The following is a 23,296-nucleotide window of genomic DNA, read 5'->3' as shown; positions in this document are numbered from 1 at the left end:
CCGATTCTGTGTCTCCCTCTCTCTCTCTGCCCCTCCCCCGTTCATGCTCTGTCTCTCTCTGTCCCAAAAATAAATTAAAAAAAACGTGGAAAAAAAAAATTAAAAAAAAAAAAAAAAGAACTTGTAGGAAGAGCAAGGAGGCGTAGACACTATAATTTTATGTTTGAAAAATGGAAAAGAAATATAAATACAGATCACTTATTAAAGTTTGATATTTAACTTAATGATGTGAAATATTATTCAATTAGAGATGGCTCCCAAACTAGATTCAATGCCACAATTTATTGAATGTTTATTCAATAAAAATGATGTATCAGGGAATATGCTAAGATTGAGGATACAAATAAAAATGTAAAACGATCTTCTATAAGTTTTCAGTATAACAGGAAGCTCTTAGTCCTGTAGTTTCTGTGCATCTTTGATCTAAATGCTGCAAATAAATCACAAAGAAACATTAGCGATGGAGAGAAAATAAAAGAATATAAAAATATATATAAAAGAAGAAAATAGTCTTAAAAGGACAGGCATAATTTAAGTATGCCTTCACTGAAATATACATATACACCCAATGATAGCATTTAGGGTATATCATCACTGTGCTCATCAGAATGCTCGGAGATGCTCTGTCCACCACATTGTCCTCAGTATTCTTTGATTAATTTGCTATTAACAATCTTTCATTTAAAAATTCCTATTTAGCCATTATTTCAATGGTCACATCCTAAGCCTCATTATCACCAATAACTTAGCCAACTCTAAAATTTCCATTCAGATCACCATTTTTTGTATTTCCAGCTCACATTATTCTATTGCTCTCACCTTGACAATTCTTCTGTCTTGTAAGGACACCCAGTTCATTAATTCCACCTCTTGTTCACTGTTCACCACCTTTCCACATGAATTCTTGACCTGTCTCTAAGATAACCAACTTACAAGTACATTGTGGTCTACATATGTGCATCAGTTCTGTCTTCTGTACCTCATTTTGAGCTTAGCTGTTATAAGTCTTTCAACCTTTCTTTGTTCTAACAATACTGGCATTCTTTTGTTCCTGAAACTCACCATCTATGTTCCCACTTCAGAAACTTTGCTCTTGCTATTTCTTATACTTTTCCTTCAGGTACCAAATGGCTAGCTGTCTCTTTTTACCAAGGTCTATGCTCAACTGTTCTTTTGTCATCCTGCTTTACTACTTTTTTTCATGGTGTCTACTGCTACTTGAAATTATTTCATGCATTTGTTTATTTTTTGACTATTGGGTGTCTTTAACATCCATGAATGCTAAAGTTTTATCTTATTTGCTACTGTATGACAAATACTTAGAATTCTGCCTAGAACATTGAAGATTCTCCATATTTAGTTGTTGAAAGAAAAATGAAAGAAATGAAGGAAACAAATGAAGGAAAGCAATATCATTGGTCTCCTTTATGAAGTCAATGAACTCTTAGGGATATGTGGGGCTTAGCATGAAATAAAGGCTTTAGAATATTTCCAAGAAGACTAGAGATAAAAATAGAGGTGAAATAACACTCTTTTATACCATTTTGGATACAATTGCCTTGTAAATCCCTTTCACTCCATTCTAATAGTAATCTAGAATTGTTTTATCCAACATGGTAGGCATTAACCATATGTAGCTATTTATATTTAATCTAAATTAATTATAATAAAATATTTAATAAAATTAAATATTTAATCTCTCAGTCACATTTGCACCAGATGCTCAATGGCTGCATATGGCTAGTGGCTTCCTTGTTGAACGTGAGTAGAGAAAGTTTCCTTCACCACAGAAAGTTCTCCTAGGCAACATTCTCTAGATTCTATTATTTTAAATTTTAGAACTATATTATATGGTACCTAATATAGCAAGATTAATTTAAAATTAGATAGATATTAATTTAAATATTAATTGACACCACATTTCTCAGAAATAAATAATGCCTTCTCTTTCATTTAGCTTAGCTTATAATTTATCATTATTTACATCAATTTCCTATCTTGAGATAAAAACAATGAGTTTAATGCAGTATAATATCCACATGAAAGGGATGCTTAAGTGCTTTTCTTATTTTTAGGCTGGAGAGAAAGCAGAAGGAATAGAGATAAAGAGTAGAGACAAAGGAAAACGTATTCATCCATCCATCCATCTGTCCATTTATTGTACAAGTTCTTATTGAATGTGTTATATAGTTCAGTCACTGTGCTTTGGTACCTTATGTTTAAATTGAAAGAAATAATAGTGTCTAGGCTCATAAAATTCATAATTTACTATGAGAGACTGCCATACAAAATAATAATGAAAACAATTCAATAATAGGTAAAGGATAAAGTGCTATGAAAGCAGAAAGAAAAAAATCATCTGCCAGGGGAGACAGAAAAAAATATTTGAGTGGCGTCTTAAAAAATACAAGAAACAATGTGTTAGACTGAAGAATGGAGAGGGATTTTTTTAACCAAAGGGATCATCTTTGCAAAGGCAACCTTTGCTTGCTTAAGAACTAGCAGTCTTGGGGGTCAGTTTAAGGGTATCTGGGGAGAAAGATAGGAATTATGATTAGGAGGATAGGTTGTGCTAGATTGTACAGAATTTTGGAGATTATGTTAAAGGATCTGGATATTAATCTTATTTATAAGAGGGCAAGGGTCACAATTCAGATGACCTTTCTGGAAAGAATAGCCACAGAATGAATAAAAGCAGAAAGAGCATGGTTCAGGAAGCCCCATCTTCTGGGAATCCTGTGGAAGAGAAATGGAATAGGAAATTGGGGAGCCCATTGGTTCCTCTCCAATCACAAATACAGACTTACTCTAAGGAGAAAATTTAAAGAAAACATCAATCTGGAAGATAGTTTTTTTCTTAGACCATCCTTATTGGTGATGTATACCCTTTTCCTCCAGGTACGTTTGCCAGAAAGCCCTGATTTTTTCTACTTTCTGAGATATGCATGTAAACACAGAAAAACCAAACAAATAAACAAAAGAATCTTCCATCTATTCTTTATCACCAGAAATTCATTTAATAGCACATAAAGTTTATCAATGCAAAAGTTATCATTTGAGTAACACAAGTAAAATGTGCATTCCAAAGACTACTGTTAATCAAAATTTTAGCAATTTATGTTTTCAAAAGAAAAAAGAATACATATATTTTTACAATATTTATGTATTTGTTTTATTTATTTATTCATTCATTTAGACAGTGTGAGCAGGGAAGGGATAGAGAGAGAGGGAGACAGAATCCCAAAAAGGTTCCATGCTGTCAGCACAGAGCCCAATGCAGGGCTCAATCTCCCGAACTGTGAGATCATGACCTGAGTCAAAACCAATAGTCAGTCACTTAACTGGCTGAGCCACACAGGTACCCAGATACAATAATATTTTTTAAATATTCAAAATGATTTTATATTCTAAGAAAGTGACTCATAACCTGCTAGATTTGTTTCAGCTTGCAATAAAACCCATATTTTCACTGAAATCATTTTCCCCAGGTTTTTGCTAAGCAAAGCTGTGGTTATACGTTATCTGGTATAGGACAGACTCCCAGGTGGGCTAAGATCTGTAAAAACATATGTCAGATCTGTCTTATCACTATCAAAACAATTATTTCATTAGCCTAGTTTAAGGAGAGAACAAATGAGAAAGGAAATACTATAAATATATAAATATGAGGCCTTCTCCTCATAAATATAATGTAAGAAGCTACTCATGTTTTGAATTTGCTACCTGCAGATTCTTCACACTCTCTAGAAAATCCGTGTCAGCTTCTAGAAATGTATAATGCACCAGAAGTGGAATCAACTGTAAACTACAGATTGGCAGATACTTCAGTTCTCTTAAAAATAATGAATAGTCGCCATGACAGGGATTGCCTATGGTTTTTCAAAGCTCTGGCTCTAAATTTAAAAATGCCAGATGATCATTATCAGGCCAGATGCATTTTGAGCATAAAAATCCTAAACATAAACATTACCTATATAAAGTACCTGGCAGTCTCCTCCAAATATTAGATATGATTAACCAGCACTTAATATTAAACTATTTATAATGGCAACAATCATGGGAATTACTTCCCTTCTGGCAAGTTTGTTTCATATGACTAACCGTAAGAAGAACTTATGAGACAGATATTTTGCAAGAAAAAAGAAGTTAGGAAACTGAATCAGTTAGAACACTTTGGTGTGGAAATAGAAACTGCTAAGAGGTGAGTAAATAGAGATACCAAAGATAATGAAATACGTTATATTTGAAAAAGACAATTTTCTTTCGAATCATAAACTATTGAATAAAAGATACATTACTTGAAATTTTAATGAGGCACATTAATGACATTTTACCTTACTCTGTGGATAATGTATTAGTTCTATGATTAATAGGAGAGTCAGGTAGAACATAGGAACAGATTTCAAAGGTGTTTAACAAATGCATATATAAAAGGGCTATGGATGCCTTTGAAGAGAAGCTAAGGCTTAGCTAATGTTTAAAGTTTACATCCCAGAGGACAACCATCATGCTTTCTCATAGGAGGGAGTGAGGTACAGTGGACAAAACATAGGCTTAAAGCCTAGAGTTTGAAACCTAGCTAGAGTTTGAAACCTAGCTCTGTTGCTTTTCAGGTACTGGTCTCGGCCAGGTTGTTTAACATCTCTGAGGCTTATTTTCTTCATACTAAAAGAAGAATTATAAAATTTCCCTGAGAGAAAGAATCGAGAAGGAGTCCAAGAACTCACCCTCACTCCTTAGCACCCCAAACTCATTTCCTCACCATCCACCTGGCCTGAGCCATGAGCACTGGTCTCAGGTGCTTTATCCTCATTCAGCATCACTCCCAATGGGAAGCCCGGAACTCCCACATAATCAATCCTACATGCCCGGACCTAACACCCAAGTGGCTGTATGGGCAGGGAGGTATTCCTTATACTTCCTCTTAGCCTTAATTTTCCTAGAAGCATTTATCGCCATGTGGTGATGTAGTTTAATATTTCAGTCATTTAGGTTTCTTGACTTAACATTTATTTCTAAAATTTTAGTACCCCATAGAATAAAAACTACATGACTGTGGGGAATTTGGTCTAGTTTGCTCCCTGCTGAATCCTCAGGGAGTTCGTGGTGCCTAATACATGGTAGGCACTTACTCTGTGTTCATTCTCCTGCACTCTCTACTTGGGACCTCTGTTGGTGAAAACACTGGAGGAGGTGGTGCATATGCTGACCTAAAATTCATTCCCCAACCTTCACACACACACACACACACACACACACTGGGGAGAAAGATCCTAAAATTTCCATGGGTTAAAAAACAAAACAAAACAAAACTAAACTAATTTGGTCTAGAAATACAGTTCCATGTTACTGTAGAAATAAATCAAGTTAGGCACAGAATACAAAACTCCGAGTTTGATCTTTCTTTGAATAAGCCACCCAGGCCGCCCCTCTTCTATTCATTTTAAAATTTCATATCAGATACTTAAAGAGGTATAAATTATAAACCTTAACGTGTGAAATTTGTTATTATTAGATTTTAACTGCCTTTCACTACCTTCTTTGGAGTTTCACTTGCACACATATCACTGTATACGTAAACAAATTGAAAGCAATGCAGACCTATTTTTTCCCATAAAGGATCCATCCAAGGATTGTGCTCTCAGTACCCTGAGGCCCACTAATAGTCACTTTGGGTTCCCATAAATATAAATGGGGCTATAAGAATATAAATGTGGCTATAAGCATGAAACTCAAACAAAATATTATTTTAAAGAATTTCTTATTGAAGTGAGTTGGGTTGAATAAGTACATATTAGCCTCTTATAGGAATAAACTATAGGGGAAATATTTGTGTTGAAATGTGGGATGACTTCATTGGTAATTTTATAAGCCTAAGTTTAGAACTCATCATTTATGTCTTAAGAAGCTAGGAGAATGGAAAAAATACCCTATATAGCGAATTGCATTTTAATTTTTATAACTGTCTCGTAATTGTAGAACATTTCATTCCTTTTAAAAATAAATTTCTTTTTGATCTCATGGTCGTGAGTTCAAGCCCCACGTTGGGCTCTGTGCTGACTGCTCAGAGCCTGGAGCCTGTTTCAGATTCTGTGTCTCCCTCTCTCTCTGACCGTCACTCCCCCGTTCATGCTCTGTCTCTCTCTGTCTCAAAAATAAATAAACGTTAAAAAAATTTTAAAAATAAATTTCTTTTAAACCTATCATCTTTCTTATATATCACTTATTATCAATACAATTTGTTATTTCACATATTTGATATTCTGTAATTCTCTTATTCACATATGTTTGTTTTAACTCCACCATTCTATCTCTAAATGTTTCCATTTAAAAATGTTAACAAGGGCACCTGGTGGCTCAGTCGGTTGAGAGTCCAACTTCAGCTCAGGTCACGATCTTATGGGTCGTGAGTTGAAGCCCCGCATCAGCTCTATACTGACAGCTCCGAGCCTGAAGCTTGCTTTGAGTTCCGTGTCTCTCTTTCTCTGTTCCTCCCCCACTCACAGTCTGTGTCTCTCTCTCTCAAAAATGAATAAACATTAAAAAAAATAAAAAGTTTTAACAACAGGGGCACCTGGGTGGCTCAGTTGGTTAAGTGTCAGACTTTGGCTCAGGTCATGATCTCATGGCTCCTGAGTTAGAGCCCTGCACCTCACTCTGTGCTGACAGCTGGGAGCCTGGAGCCTGCTTCGGATTCTGTGTCTCCTTCTCTCTCTGCTCTTCAACTTGTGCTCAGTCTCTCTGTCTCTCAAAAATAAACATTAGACATGTTTTTTAACAACAATGTAAATAAAAGACAACTTATGAACTATGCAATAACTTCAGAGTGAAAGTGCAATCTATTTAGAAATAAGCAAAAATAGTGGTGCCTGGATGGCTCAGTCAGAAGAGCACGTGGCACTTCATCTCAGGGTCATGAGTTCAAATCCCTCGTGGGGTAAAGACATTAATTTAAAACAAAATAAAAAATAAAAAGAATATTAAAAAAGAAAGACTAATAAATCCTTATCTAAAGAATTCAATGAAATTTGACTAAAGCAGTATAGTCAGATTTATATGTACTTAAATTGCAGTCATCACAAGGAAGAATGGTTGAAAATAAATACACTAATATTTTTCACTCAAGAAACTAAAAGAAAAGGCAAAAACTAAAAACTAGGTGCCTGGGTGGCTTAGTTGGTTAACTGGCCAACTCTTGATTTTGGCTCAGGTCATGATCTCATGGTTTGTGACAGTGAGCCCTGCATTGGGCTCTACGCTGTTAGCTCTTAGGTGCTTGGGATTCTCTCTCTCCCTCTCTCTCTGCCCCTACACCACTCACACACACACACACACACACACACACACACACTGTCTTTCTCTCTCAAAAATAAATTAATATTAAAAAACCTAAAACCTAAAGAAAATGAAAGGTTTCATAAAGAAAAAACATCCAGAAATTGGTTCAAAGAAAAACCTCTTTCTTTGAAGGCGCCATGAGAAAAAGAACAAATATTAATGCAAGTGATTCCGGAAAAAAAGTGACAAAATAAAAAATAACTGTGTTACGGAAAAGATGTATATTATAGAATTAGAAGAGATTAAACAAACGTGAGAGGGTTTTCAGTTTTAGTTCTGACATGTTTGGATGTTCTTATTCCCTTTGAATGGAATAAAATAAAATAAAATAAAATAAAAACAAAATAAATGGAGATATAGTCCATACATTTAGACAAGAAGATATAAACTTAAAGTGTCAAGATGTCAATTCTTCCCAGTTTGATCTATAGATTCAATTCAATCCAATCACAATCCTAGCAAGTTATTTTATGGATTATTGATAAATTGATTCCAAGTTTATATGGAGATGCAAAAGACCCAGAATAGGCAACATAACATGGAAGAAGAACAAAGTTGGAGGACTGACTTACTTCAAGACTTACTATAAAGCTACAGGAATCAAGATGGTGTGGTATTGGTGTAAGAATAGACAGATCAGTGAAACAAAACAGAGAGCCCAGAAATGACGTCTTTAGATATAGTCAAATAATCTTTGGTAAAGAAGGAAGAGCAATACAATGGAGAAAAGATGGTGTCTTCAACAAATGGTGCTGGGACAACCAGATATGCACACACACACACACACACACACACACATAATAAAGGCACAGCCTTTATAGCATTCACAAAAATTAACTCAAAATATATCATAGACCTAAATGTAAAACACAAACTATAAAACTCCTAGATGATAACATAGGAGAAATCTAGATAACCCTGGGCATGCTGATGCCTTTCTCAGATACAATACCAAAGACACAATCTATAAAAGAAATAATTGATAACTTAGACTTCATTAAAATTAAAAACCTTTGTTCTGCAAAGAAAATGTGAACAGAATAAGAAGACAAGCCACAGACTGGAAGAAAATATTTGCAAAATACACATTTGATAAAAACCTTTTATCTAAAAATATACAAAAGTCTTAAAACTCAACAGAAAAAAAACAACTTGAATAAAAATGGACCAAATATCTTAACAGATACCTCAATTAAGAATATATACACATGAGGCAGCTCTTCCTGCCCCTGGGTCCTGTCCCCATGCTTTAATAAAATCACCTTAAGAAAAAAAAGAATATACACACTTGATAAATAAGCATATGAAAAGATGTTCTACATAATACGTCATCAAGTAAATGTAAATTAAAACAATAAGGTATCACTATAGACATATTAGAATGGCTAAAATCCAGAACACTGACAACACAAAATAAATACTGGTGAGCATTTTGAGCTACAATAACTCTCATTCATTGCTGGTGGGAATGCAAAATAGTATAGCCACTTTGAAAGACAGTTTGGCAGATACTTAAAAAACTAAAAATACTCTCACCATATAATCTAGTAATCACACTCCTTAGTATTTACCCAAAGGAGTTGAAAACATGTCCACAAAAAACTTGGATGTTTATAGCAGCTTTATTCATAATTGCCAAAACTTGGAAACAACTAAGATGTTTTTCCGGAGGTGAATGGATAAATACACTGTGATACATTCAGATAATGGAATATTATTCAGCACTAGAAAGAAACAAGCTGTCAAGCAATAAAAAGACATGGGCAAACTTTAAATGCATATTACTAACTGAATGAAGACTATCTAAAAGGCTACATATGGTATTATTACAACATATGATATGTCTGAAAAGACAAAACCATGGAGGCAATAAAAAGTTCAGTGATTGTTGGGCAGATGGAGAAGAGATAAACTGGGAAAGCACAGAGGACTTTCAGGGCAGTGAAAATACTTTGTATATATTACACTGATGTATATATGTCATATACATTTGTCTAAAATCATCAAATATACCATTCCAAGAATGAATCCTAAGGTAAATCATGGACTTGAGGTGATTATGCTGTATCAGTGTAGGTTCATTCATGGTGCCATTCTGGTGAGTGATGTTAATGTGGCGGCTGAGCATGTGTGGGGGCACGGAGTTAAGTACATGGAAAACCTCTGTACTTCCCTTCCAATTTTGTGGTAACCCTAAAGCCGTTCTAAAAACCACAGTTTTTAAAAAATTAAATGATTGTACAGAAATAACCCGTTGCATATATGATCAAACGAGTTTTAACAAGGGTGACAAGATTATTTAAAAGTAAAGGACAGGGGTGGCTGGGTGGCTCAGTCGGTTAAGCGTCTGATTTCGACTCAGGTCATGATCTCGCGGTTTGTGAGTTCGAGCCCTGTGTCAGGCTCTGTGCTGACAGCTCAGAGCCTGGAGCTTGCTTCGTATTCTGTGTTTCCTCCTCTCTCTGCCCTTCCCGTGCTCATGCTCTGTCTCTCTCTGTCTCTCAACAATAAATAAACGTTAAAAAAATTAAATAAAAAGTAAAAGACAGTCTTTTAAATAAGTGGTTCTGGGAAAACTAGATATCCATCTGCAAAGAATACAGTTAAACCAATACCTAACACTACAGATAAAAATTAACTAAAAATGGACCAAAGACCTAAACGTAAGACCTAAAACTATATAAAACTCTTAGAAGAAAACATGAAGGAAGCTCCACAACATTGGATTTGGCAATTATTTTGTGGATAGATATCAAAGACTCAGGTAAGTAAAGAAAACACAGATAATTGTGCTTCATGAAAATTAAAAAAAATTGTGCATCAAAATACAGTATCAACAGAATAAAAAGGCAAATAAAATATTTTCAAATCATGTATGCGATGAGAGATTAACATCCAAAATATATAGAAAACTCCTAAAAATCAACACCAAACAACCTGATTCAAAAATAGGGAAAGAATCTGAATAGATATTTCTCCAAAGAAAATATACAAATGACTAACAAACATGAAAATATGCTCAACATCACTAATCATAAGGGAAATGCAAATCAAAACAATAATACGATACCAAGTCACACATTAGGAAGATTACTAGCAAAAAACAAAACAAAAAAAAACACACAAGGTTGAAAACATGGAAAAATTGGAAGACTTGTGTGCTGTTGGTGAGAATGTACAATGGTACTGTCACCATGGAAAACAGTATGAGGATTCCTCAAAAAAAAATGGAATTACCATATGATCCAGCAATTTTACTTGTGAGTGTATACTTAAAGGAATTGAAAATGGGGTCTCAAAGAGATATTTATACATCCATGTTCATAGCAGCACTCCACAGTAGCTATAAATGCGAGTCACCAAGTTGTTAGCTAATGAATGAATATGTAAGATGTGCTACAGACATACAATAAAGCATTATTCAGCCTTAAAAAGAAAGAAAATTCTGATGTATGCTACAACATAGATGAACCTGGAAGACACTATGCTAAGTGAAATAAGCCAGTCACAAAAAGGTAAAGGCTATAGGATTCTACTTATATGAGATACGTAGAGTAATGAAAAAAAAATCACAGAGATGGAAAGTAGAATAGTGATTTCCAAGGACTGGAAGGAAAGGGGAAATGGGGATTTATTGTTTAATAGATATAGAGTTGCGATTTTACAAGATGAAAAGTTCTGGAGATGGATGGTGGTACTGGCAGAACATGTGAGTGTGTTTAATCCCACTAAAGCATACACTTAAAAAGAGTTAAGATGGCAGATTTTATGTGTGTGTATTTTGTCACAATAAAAAAAAATATATAAAAAAGTATAGGGCAATAGAAAGATAGATAATATTAATACCAATCAACAGAAAGCTAGAGTAGCTGTATTCATTTTGGACAAAGCAGATTTCAGGACAAGAAAAAATACCAGGAATAAAATAGGGCATTACACAATGGTAAAGGGGTCAATTCTCCAAGTAGATATAACAATACTAAACATGTATGCACTCAACAACAGAATGTCAAAATACATGAGGAAAAACCTGATGGTCCTGCAAAGAGAAATAAGCAAATTCTTTATTAAAATTGTAGACTTCAACACCCCTCTTTTATTAATTAGTAGATAAAGCAGGCTAAAAATCAGCAAGGACATAGTTGGTTTGACCTGAAGTATCAATTAATGTGATCCAATTGACATGTATAGAATGCTCCATCTAATATAACTAGTATACATTCTCCTCAAGCTCATATGAAACATCCAACAAGATACACAGCCATAATATACAACTTAGCAAACATAAAATAATGGAAACCATACAAAGTAAATTTCCAGGTCACAATGGAATCAAACTAGAAATTGACAATGAAAAAATATCTTGAAAATCCCCAAATATTTAAAAGACTTTAAATAGTATATAAGTAAGGAAGAAGTCTCAAAAGAAATCGAACAGACATTTTGAGCTATAGAAAAATAAAATATGACATCAAATTTGTGGGAGGCAGGAAAAACAATATTTAGAGAAGAATTTATAGCATATAGCATTAAATACATGGAAGAGAGATATATATCGGCAATATAAGCTTCCATTTTAACAACTATAGAAAGGAGCAATTTAAGTCTAAAGCTAGAAGAATATGGAAATAATAAAAAATTAGAGTAGAAATCGATAAAACTGAAAACAAAACAATGGAGAACATCAATGAAAGCAAAATCTAATTCTTAAAAAGATTTTCAATTTTTTTTCTAGGAAAGTTAATGAGAGACAGGGAAAGAGGGAGACAGGGAGAAAGAACACAAATTATCAACATCAAAAATGAAAGTGATAATCACTACTGATCCTGAAGTAATTAAAAAGGGGTAATAAAAGAATACAACAAACAACTTTATGTCTGTAATTTGAAAATTTAGATGAAATGGAGCAATTCCCGGAAAGTATAAACTAAATTCACACAATGAGAAATACATAGATGAATAACCTTATAACTATCAAGGAAATTGAATCAGTAATTAATAACCTGCAAAATATGAATCACAGATGTTTTCACTAATGAATTCTGCCAAATATAAAAGGAAGCAACAATATCAATTCTCCACAATTTTTTCCAGAAAATAGGAGCAGAAAGAACACTTTTTATTTCATTCTATGAAGTGAAAAGTATTTTTTTAATGTTTATTTATTTTTGAGAGAGAGAGAGAGCACGTGAGCTAGGGAGGGGCAGAGAGAGAGAGAGAGAGAGAGAGAGGAGATCCAAAGCGGGCTCTGTGCTGACAGTGGAGAGCCTGATGCGGGGCTCAAACTCAGGAACCGTGAGATCATGACATGAGTTGGAGTCTGATGTTTAACTAACTTTGCCACCCAGGCACTCCTGAAGTGAGAATTATTTTCATAGGAAACGAAATGAAACCAAACCAAAAAACTACATTACAGGAAAGAATAAGTACAGAGCTATATCTCTCATGAACATAAACAGAAAAATTGTGATCAAAATATTAGAAAATTGAATCCCACCATTTTTACACATTTTAATACATTTTTATCCATTAAAAATTATTTCAGGTATCCAAGGCTGGCTCAACATTCAAAATCAAATTCAATCAATGTAACCTACCACATATATATATATATATGTATGTATATATATGTATATATATGTGTGTGTATATATATATGTATATATATATATATATATATATATATATATAAAAGAAATAACTCTTGGGGAGCCTGGGTGGCTCAGTCACTAGAGCATGCAACTCTTGATCTCGGTTGTGAGTTTGAGCCTCACTCTGGGCATAGAGATTACTTAAATAATAAAAAAATACAAACATATATGTAAAAAAAAAACTCTCACAGAAATGGTAATGGGAAAAGTTCCTCAATGTGATAAGAAATATCTACAAAAATTCAAAATCATTTTTAATAGTGAGAAATTATATGCTTTACTCCAAAATCAAGGGGAAAAAATTCTCTACAAGGACTAAGATCAGGGCAAGGATGTTCTCTCTCACTGCTCCAATTCAACATATTACTAGAAGTCCTTGCCAGTTAAATAAGAAAAGGTAATAAAAGGTATATGGATTAGAAATAAAGAAATATCACTGTCTCTATTTGTAGGTGACAAGATTATCTATGAAGAAAATCCCAAAGAATTGACCCAAATCCTTAACTGATAAGTGAGTATAGAAGACCACTGAATGAAAGGTTAATATATAAAACTAAATTTCCTGTATTACAGAAATTAACAATTGGAATTCGAAATTAAAAAACCCACAATTTTACATATTGTAGGATTCCAATTATATGACATTTGGACAAGAAAAAACCAGTGAGATAGTAAACAGATCAGTGGTTGCCATAGATTGGGGAGCAGGAGAATTGAATAGGTGACACACACAATTTTTTTTTTTAGGTGGTAAAACTAATCTGTATGATATCATAATGGTGAATAGAGGACAGTAAGCATTTGTCCAAACCTATAAAACTTTACAGCACAAAAAGTAAATCATATGTGGTACGCAAATTAAAAAAATAATTGAGGAAGTCAGAAGTTCTCAGAGTAGAATGCAGAATGTAACAAAAGAATATAAATGGATTACAAATATCAAAACAATCTCACTGAAGGAGATTGGGGAATAAGATACTGACCTAAGCATCTTTGCAAATGAGTGGAGAGGCAAAAAGAGCTTAACATTAGATTTATACTCCAGTTGATAAAGTTATTTCCTATGGATGTACAGATTAACAATTCTGAAACCACTATACAGGTATACTACAACTGAACAATTAAGTTAATATATAGTGGAAACCAGATTTCTTACTTTTTTCTTAAATATTTATTTATTTTTGAAAGAGAGAGAGAGCATGAGCGAGCAGGGGAGGGGCAGAGAGAGAGAGGGAGACAGAGGACCCAAAGCAGGCTCTACACTGACAACAGAGAGCCCGATGTGAGGCTTGAACTCATGAACTGTGAGATGATGATTTGACCTGAAATCAGATGCTTAACCAATTAAACCATCCAGATGCCCCAGATTTCTTACTTTTGAGTGAAATATTATAGATAAACAGGAAAAGAAGGTCAAAAACAATCCATGTGGTAATGGATTAGAGTTGGAAATATCAGTATGAGCTCATATTTAGCTTAACATGGGTACAGATGGATACACGTAGAAATATTTATTATAGATATGTGTATATACACGTTAGTATATGAATATATAACTCTTTGCCTTGTCATCTGAGAGGGTCTAGAAGTAATGATAGCCCAGTAGTAATGAGTACACCTGGTGTCCAGATCTTTGTTTCTAAAACTACTCTCCAATGAACAGAACCAGAGATCCTTGGTGGAACGGCTGAATCTATGACTGGGTAGGAAATATACAAAATGAGCCAGGTGCATTTTACAACGCTGGAAAAAAAATCTCAACAAGACAGAGAAAAAAGCCCCAAACTCACAATAACAGGAGTGTTTCAAAGGTACACAGGGGCCAATTGAAAGAGGTCCAAATGGCCAAAGTTGGAATAATTTGAGCAATAAAATTAATAAAGTAGGATTGGACCCTTGTGCACTGTTGGTGGGAATAAAACCAGGTGCAGCCACTGTGGAAGACAGTATGGAGGTTCCTCAAAAAATTAAAAATAGTAGTACCCTACAATCCAGTAATTGCACTTTTGGGGTATTTACCCAAAGAATACAAAAACACTAATTCAAGAAATATATGCACCCCCATGCTTACTGCAGCATTATTTACAATATCTAAAACATGGAAGGAGCCCAAGTATCCATCAATGGATGAATGGTTAAAGATGTGGTATATATACAATGGAATATTATTCAGCCATAAAAAGAATGAAATCTTGCCATTTGCAACAAGACAGATGAAGCTGGAGAGTATAATACTAAGCAAAATAAGTCATTCAGAGAAAGACAAATACCATATGATTGCATTCATATGTGGAATTTGAGAAACAAACTCTAACAAAGGAAAAGAGAGAGAGTGAAACCAAAAAGCAGACTCTTAACCATAGAGAACTAAAATGGTTACCAGAGGGCAGGTGGGTGCAGGGATGAGAGATAATAGGTGAAAGGGATTAAGAGTACACTTATCTGGATCGGCACTGAGTAATATATGGAATTGTGGAATTACTATATAGTACACTGAAACTACTATAACACCATGCGTTAACTACGCAGGAATTAAAAACAAATGAAAACAAATAAAGTAGTATTGGATTATAAACCAAAATATAAAATATTCATGAGTCCATACTTATATATAAAAAAGGATTTAATAAATAAATAAAAATGTAAGACAGTAAATAAATATCCCACTTAGAGTAATTTCAAATAATTTATGTACATAGTCTGTCCTTAAGAAAGTGGAACATTATTTCCCAGTCCTTAGTCATCGGCGATGCTTAGTGACTCTCTTTCAAAGAGGGAAGTATGGAATGAGGGGGGAAAAGAGTAACTTTACAGTGGAGAAGCCTGACAAACACTATCTCTATCCAAGTGATCAAGGTTAACATCAACAGTGATAAGACATATTGATAGTATATGCCTTGGATATTATGTGCAGATAATGGCATTTTTTGTGTATAATCTTCCTTCCCCCCAAATTTATCCCAATCTAATCATAAAATCATCAGGCACATTCCAACTAAGGGACATTCTATAAAATACCTTACTAATGTTCCTCAAAATTGTGAAGTTCATCAAAAACAAGGAAAGTCTAAGAAACTTTAAAAACCAAGAGCAAACCAGAGGACATTATAAGTAAATGGGATCCTGAATGAAAAGAAGATATTAGGTTAAAAATTGGAAAATCTGAATGAAGTGTGTGATTTATTAAGTACTTATTAATAATAATGTATCAATATTGATTCATTAATCGTGACAAATGTATCATAGTAATGGTAAATTTTAATAATAGAAAACTGAGTATGAGATATATGGAATTCTCTGTAATCATTTTGTATTTAAAACTGTTGTATCTAAAATTAAAAATTAAATGTTTATTGAAAATAAAAAGGGAACTATGTATACATATATATAATGTGAAAATTATCTGGAATCTTCTGGGGATTTTTTTTTCATGCTGATATTTGGATCTCAACATCACTCAATTCCATCAGAAACCCTAAGATATAATTTTGGCCCTGGCATCAGATTTTTTTCTTAAGCTTTTCAGTATTATGAACAATTGAATTAGATGAACTAAACGATTACTCATAAAGAAGTAGAAACCTGAAGTACTTTAATAACTATAGAAGACAGAGAATCAGACACAAGTGGCTTTATCTGTGAAACCAAAGTAGGCTTCAAGTAACGGTAATGCTTAGGTTGTTTAAACTTCCTTAAAATAGAGAATACATTTTTAAGAAAGTTTTCTTATTCTCTCCAAGAAGTAAATAAAACCTGATATCCAAAATCAGCTAGGGGATCACAAAAATAACCACCATAACAATAAATAACAGCCCCAATTTCACCTATAAACAGAGATGCTACAACGTGTTCAAAATAATAAATCAGGACAAACTAGTTTTTATCCCATTAATGATCTTGTGACTCAACACAACGATATTCATTACTATAAACTGACTTTACAAATAGTGTAATCCACTTAAACCTAGGGAGGTGTCACAGTCTTTGTATAAAACCTTAATCATACTAGCAAATATAACTGTACAGTAATTAAAATCTCCTCTGAATTGACAAAATGTATGTCAAATGTAAAAATACATTCTTAATGCATAATAAAGCTTCCAGAAAGTCCTTTCTAGATGTTTCTTCTACATATTTATCACACCCCCATTAATTGCTTCAAAATGTTTTCCCTCCCAAACTTTCCCCAAACTTGGCCTGTACATGTATGCTTTTATTTCTTACCCCATCATTTACCCTTTTTTTCTTTTTGGAATATTGATTCTCTGTACTTTCTAAAGTAGAATTTTTTGGTTCTTAGCTTTTCCAAATTTCTTTTTTCCTTTGCAAAATCTGCACAAAAGGCTAAGGGGCTGATGAGGCAAAACAGAATCATGACAAAGACAAGTAGGAAGAAAGAGAAGCTGGAAACATCAAAACTATGGGTGAGAGGGAAAGTCAAGGAAGCTAATTACCTTGAATTGATATATTTCAGTCAGCCACAACAGGTTAATGGATAAGAACCTTATGGTTATTTTGATATATTCCAAAAAAGCATTTAATAAAATTCAAAACTTTTCCTAGTTAATATTTCTTAACTGATATTGAAGAAACCTTCTTAAAGTCAGCATATATTTATTTTTCTATGACAAAATGGAATTCATTGCCTTTTTCTCAACTGTTACTAACCTGACTTAAATGCTTTTTAAATGATTACTGATTTTGTTTTTTTTTAAGGGACCAGATACGCTGATTGACTAGTCTCTAATAAACAAATAAAAATCTGTCTCCAGTCTAGACTTAGTGAATCAGAATCTCTGATGGGTGGGACCTAAGCATCTTTGGCTTTAAACAGCTCTCTGATGTTTCTGATATACACATTGCTTACCATCCAGTATTGGGGGGAAGATAGGCAACTACACTATTAATTTCAGTATGAAGTAGACTGATTCTAGGATTCTGGAAAGCTATGAGAGGTACTATGGAGACACAATGGTGGGAAACATTGCTTCTGACTGAGAAGCCTTCTAAAGATGGCATATTATAAAGTCTGGGAAGGATGAACGCAAAGTAATAAGGATCATTTATTCAATACCTCACTTATGAGAAGAGAAAGAGCTTCACTTGGATTGCCGCTTACGGGATAAACCTGTGGATGTTTGAAGACAGACTTCTTGTCTTTTTCTAAGAAAAACATTTCAGTTTCCTAGTGTTGGGGAATATTTAAACATTAAATTTGCAACGTCCTGATACTGTAGTACCAGAGGCCTATTATTAATCATTAAGTTTCTAATGTTCCAACAGAATTGGCAGAAACTAAGAAAAGTGTACATCTTCTTTATCCACTCATCCCTTGAACATTTGGGCTCTTTCCATACTGAGGATTTTCCTTTTTTATTGAGATGTAATTGACACATTATGTTAGTTTCAGGTATACAACTATAGAGAGCAACATGGGGTCAAGCAGTTACTCAAGTCAAGCAGTAACTTAGGTCAAGCAGTGACACAAGAACCAAGGGCATTGCAGCTAAGACCAGATAGCACCGAAACCAGCTTGAGCTGACAACACACTCAGAACCGATGCTCAGCAGAAACAGAGGAGGTCTGCAAAGGCCCAAGACTCGTTAAATCCTTTAAAAAAAGGAAGAGTTTGGTAGCAACCTTAAGACTTTCAAGACACTGACCATTTTGTGTGTGACCACATGAAACATGGACGATTTGGAGGCAGCGGCCACCAAAGGCTCTGATCGATTGATCTCCGAACAGAACAGAGAGCCTCCACTGCTTGGACATAATCAGCGGCACATTCTGAGAGCTGACCTGGACAGACCTAGGCTCTATGTCAACTGTGCGTCCACAGACCGATTTCGTGTTCGGTTTTGTTATTTCCCTACCCCCTGTTCTATCTGTTTGATGTGTTATTTGTCTTGTGATTTGCTTTGTGTGACATGTAAGAAGCAAGTTAAACAAGTAGTGAAATGTCATTGAGTTTGGAATCGTGAAACTGCTTTATAATTATATTAATCTTGCTTTATGATTGAATAAAGCTGACACTGTAGAAAGACACAACTCGTGTGTGTGCCTTCATAGCGTGCTCATGACAACATAATACTTTGAGATTTGTATATATTGGGGAATGATCACTACAAGAAAGCTAGGTAACATCTGCCACCATATATAGTTGTAAATTTTTTTTCTTGTGATAAGAACTTTGAAGATCCACGCTCTTAGCAACTTTTAAATATGTAATCCAGTACTATTTTCTGTTGTTACAATAGTGTATATTATATCAGCATATTACTAAAGAAATATTTCAAAGTTTTGCAGAAAGGATGAAATCTTCCATGAGTGATGGTGATAAACTTGTCTCTTTGGGGGAAAAATACAGAATCTTATCTCATACTATACTCACAAATATAGGCAGGATGGATTAATACTAAAATAAAAATATAATTCAAGTATGTATAATCATAAATACAGTAAATTTTAATCAAGTAGTAATAAAATGTTATAAAACCAAACAAAATAGAGGTAAATATGGAAAACTTTTCATAATTTTGCAGAGTACAAAAGCCACTTAAAGAACACAAAATCTCTAATGCTTTAAAGGAAAGGAGAGGCAAGTCAACAATAATGAAGATCAGAATGACAAAAGCAAAGTTAGTGATAGTTACAAAAGAAACAACAATCTTGAAGAAAATAGTTAAAGCCTATCAAAAATACATTAAGAACATTTCTGTAAATTGCTTTTAAAAAGGTAAAAAAGGGGAGCCTGGGTGGCTCAGTCAGTTAGGCATCCAACTTCAGCTCAGGTCATGATCTCACAGCTTGTGAGTTCAAGCCCCACGTCGGGCTCTGTGCTGACAGCTCGGAGCCTGGACCCTGCTTTGGATTCTGTCTCCCTCTCTCTCTGCCCCTCCCCCACCTGTGCTCTGTCTCTCTCTGTCTCTCAAAAATGAGTAAATGTATTTTTTTTAAAGGTAAAAAAATATTAGAAAACTATGCAAGGAATAAACAGAAAAAATAAAGTACAAATAATAAATATGAAAAATGCTTCAACCTCAATATTAATGATGACAATGCACACTAAACAAGAAGGGGATGCCGTTTTTACTTAGAGGACAAAAGTAGAAATGAATTGGCAAGGCATGTAGAAACAGGCTGTCTCATCAAAGAAACAATTTGGTGTTTGGTTTAACTTAAAAATATGCAGTCTTTGACCCAGTTATTCAACTTCTAGGCAAGTTTTATACATGTGCACAAATATAAATATATATCCTATAATAGTAAAACTTGGCAACAATTCAAATATTCAGATTTTTAGAAAGGAAAATTTCCACTTGTGATGGTTAGTTTTATGTGTCAACTTGACTGGCCATGGGGTGCTCAGATTGAGCATAATTTTTGGATGTGTCTGTGAGGATGTTTCCAAATAAGATTAGTATTTGGATCAGTGGACTCAGTAAAGGAATTTGTCCTCCCCGATGTGAGTGGGTAACATCCAATCCACTGGAGGTGTGGACAGAACAAAAGTAGGAAAGAGGGGGAGTTCAACCCTCTTTTCCTATCTCACTACTTGAGCCAACATCTCATCTCATTTTCTGCCCTCGGACTGGGAGGTACATCATCAACTCCTCTGGTTCCCAGCCTTTGGAACCAGATTAAATTATACCATCAGCTTTTCTGGGTCTCCAGCTTGTAAACAGCAGATCATAAGACTTGTCAGTCTCCATATCTGTATAAGCCAATTCCTCATAATAACTCCCCTTTTGTGTATATATTATCCTATTGGTTCTGTTTCTCTGGAGATCCCTGACTTACATATCACTCAACTAGTATACTTGTAAGTATACAACTAGAAGTACTCTTGCAACTACATTCTGGCTAATCAGATATAGATAAACAGTGATAGTGACAATTGTGAGCACACCGCTAAATAGAGAAATTGCTCACTCTTCAATTCCTCTGTGCCGCTCTCCCTCTCCTGCGGGCCATATCAAACATAATGGAGAGGAACCAGGTCCTCTTGTATAAATGAGAAAAACACTCTTGAGGATGGCAGACCAATAAAATAAATGAAATCTGGGTCCCTGAAAACTGTCCTGGGGAGAGCCATCTGACCCTCCTGGGATTTCCGTGTGAGAAAAAATATACTTTCCATCTGGTTGAAGCCACTGTTAATCAGTTTCAGTTTGTGAAGATAAAAAGATACTTCAAGTGATCCAGTGGTAAATGTACAGGCACTAAATGTGTGACACTGAAATGTGAAAACATGCCATTATAGACACTTTTATCGGAATTCAAATGTGAATTCATAGTCAAAAGCCACAAATCAGCATTCTGACATCTCTAAAGTTCTGATGAAGAGACATAAGCAAAGCAACTTATACTTCATCGCAATTGCATTTTTCCCCCACTAACCTCCAAAGTAGGAGCCATCTGTCAGCTTCATTTCTTTACTGGATTTTGTGATGACACCAGCAACGCCATGTTGAATGAAATACATCTTTTTACCCACAGCTCCTTCTCGTATGATATAATCTCCAGGTTGAAACACCTCAAATCTCAACTTGCTGAGCATGGCAGTCACAAAATTGGGGTCCGCATTAGCAAACAGTGGCATTGTAGCCACTAGTTTCCGACAGTTGAAGTTGACTATCTCCTAAAGATGGCAAGAGTAAAGAAATATTAAGAGAGATATTAATCATATCAGGGAGATAAGCACACTTAAATTAAAATCTATATATAGCACAGTTTTGCAATTTAAATTCAGAACCAAAGATACATAAATTCTAATAATCTGCATATCTCTTCAAAGCCAGAAATCATGGTTTATTTTGGTGTTGGAATTTTATATTCACAGCACCTAGTATCGTATAGATATATATTAAACACTCAGTAAATGTGAATTAAATATGTACATCTTATCTTTTATACCTTCTCATCCCTTTGCTATACTCTACGTAAAATTAGAACTCAAATGTGGAAGAGTTTCAGTCTCCCTTTGATCTTATTTTATGAAGAAAAGAAGCCACACTACCTCCTATTAGCTATAATATTGCTGCTCCTGTGCTCCGCTGTATTGTTGAATGATCTAACTTGTACCTACTGACCAGAATTCTGAAACAAAGGCCCAGTTGCCAGACAACAGAATTTTTTTTTCTTAATGTTATTCACATTAAAGTGAGGACAATGGAGTGTGCAGAGAAAGGTTACCCAAGAAGGCTGTAATCTAACTATAACCTATTATTGTAAATTCAATCTGTTTCTGGGATAGATCAGAAAACCACTCTTTTCAAGGCCTCCTGGGTTTCCATTGGGAGTCTTGGAATGGAGGGGCCATATGTTCTTTCTCCTAAGTTGTTTGTTTGTTTTATTTCTGGAACCAAGCAATTCTCAATTAGAAGACTTACATATTTGATTTCATTCTGTAGATTCTGGTCCAGATTATACACAGTGCTATCTCCTTAGGCTAACATACAGATATGGGACCAACTATTTTTAATCTTGCAAGTTAGATATGTAAAAGGATAAACAATAGGAATCTAAATTTTACCACAATGCCGTTTCTCAAAGCTTTCTTCTCCAATAAGCCCCAAGGGAAAAGGGTTAAACCTGAATTTGTGATCTCGTTTAAGAGATACAGAAACTGAAGGAAACCCTGTTAAAGATGGGAAAAGGGCAAAAATATTTGGAGATAGTAGCAAAGGCTGAGATCTGAATTATTTCTTTGGGAAAATATATTATATAAATTTATAGAGTAAGGCTGAGGGAAAAATGTTTCCTCTATCTTAATTTTTTAAAATATTTATTTATTTTGAGAGCAAGAGAGTGCATGTACTTGAGCAAGAGCGAGCAGGGGAGGGGCAGAAAGAGAGAGGTGGGGGAGAATTGTAAGCAGGCTCCATGCTGTCAATGTAGAACCTGACATGGGGCTCCATCCCAAGAACCATCACATCATGACCTGAGCCAAAATCAAGTGTCAGAAACTTAACTGACTGAGCCACCCAGGTGCTCTGAAAGTTTCCTCAATCTTGTTTTATAAAATGACCCGACCTTATCTTGGAATAGGTAAAAAAAAAAAAAAAAAAAACCAAAAAACCACAACAACTTCCAGCTGATACAGAGGGCACAAAATTTGGGGTCCATCACAGAAAAAAAAGGTATTTCATCCTTAATCATATCTTTGGAGTTCAGCAGAGCAAAGAAGAGTCTCTAATGGTGAGGCTTCATGGAGGATGGTAAAATATTTAAATGTCAGCTGTAACAAGCAAACAGTGAACATAGCAACAAAAAACGAGAAAGATATTACATGCAACACCCAAGCC

At 34.5% G+C, this 23,296-nt stretch overlaps 1 protein-coding gene across 1 annotated transcript in view; it reads right to left on the bottom strand.

Moving 5' to 3' along the window:
* The window catches only part of HCN1 (hyperpolarization activated cyclic nucleotide gated potassium channel 1), a 390,638-nt gene that overhangs the window by 30,569 nt on the left and 336,773 nt on the right, over positions 1-23,296 (bottom strand). The window contains exon 6 of the mRNA XM_043598841.1: positions 21,390-21,630. Coding sequence (XP_043454776.1) covers positions 21,390-21,630 — 241 coding nt within the window. The remainder of the gene's footprint in view (positions 1-21,389; positions 21,631-23,296) is intronic.

Source organism: Prionailurus bengalensis, chromosome A1 (genome assembly GCF_016509475.1).
Source record: "Prionailurus bengalensis isolate Pbe53 chromosome A1, Fcat_Pben_1.1_paternal_pri, whole genome shotgun sequence".
Lineage (NCBI taxonomy): Eukaryota > Metazoa > Chordata > Mammalia > Carnivora > Felidae > Prionailurus > Prionailurus bengalensis.
The sequence above is the reverse complement of the archived record's forward strand: the minus strand, read 5'-3'. Positions and strand labels throughout refer to the sequence as shown.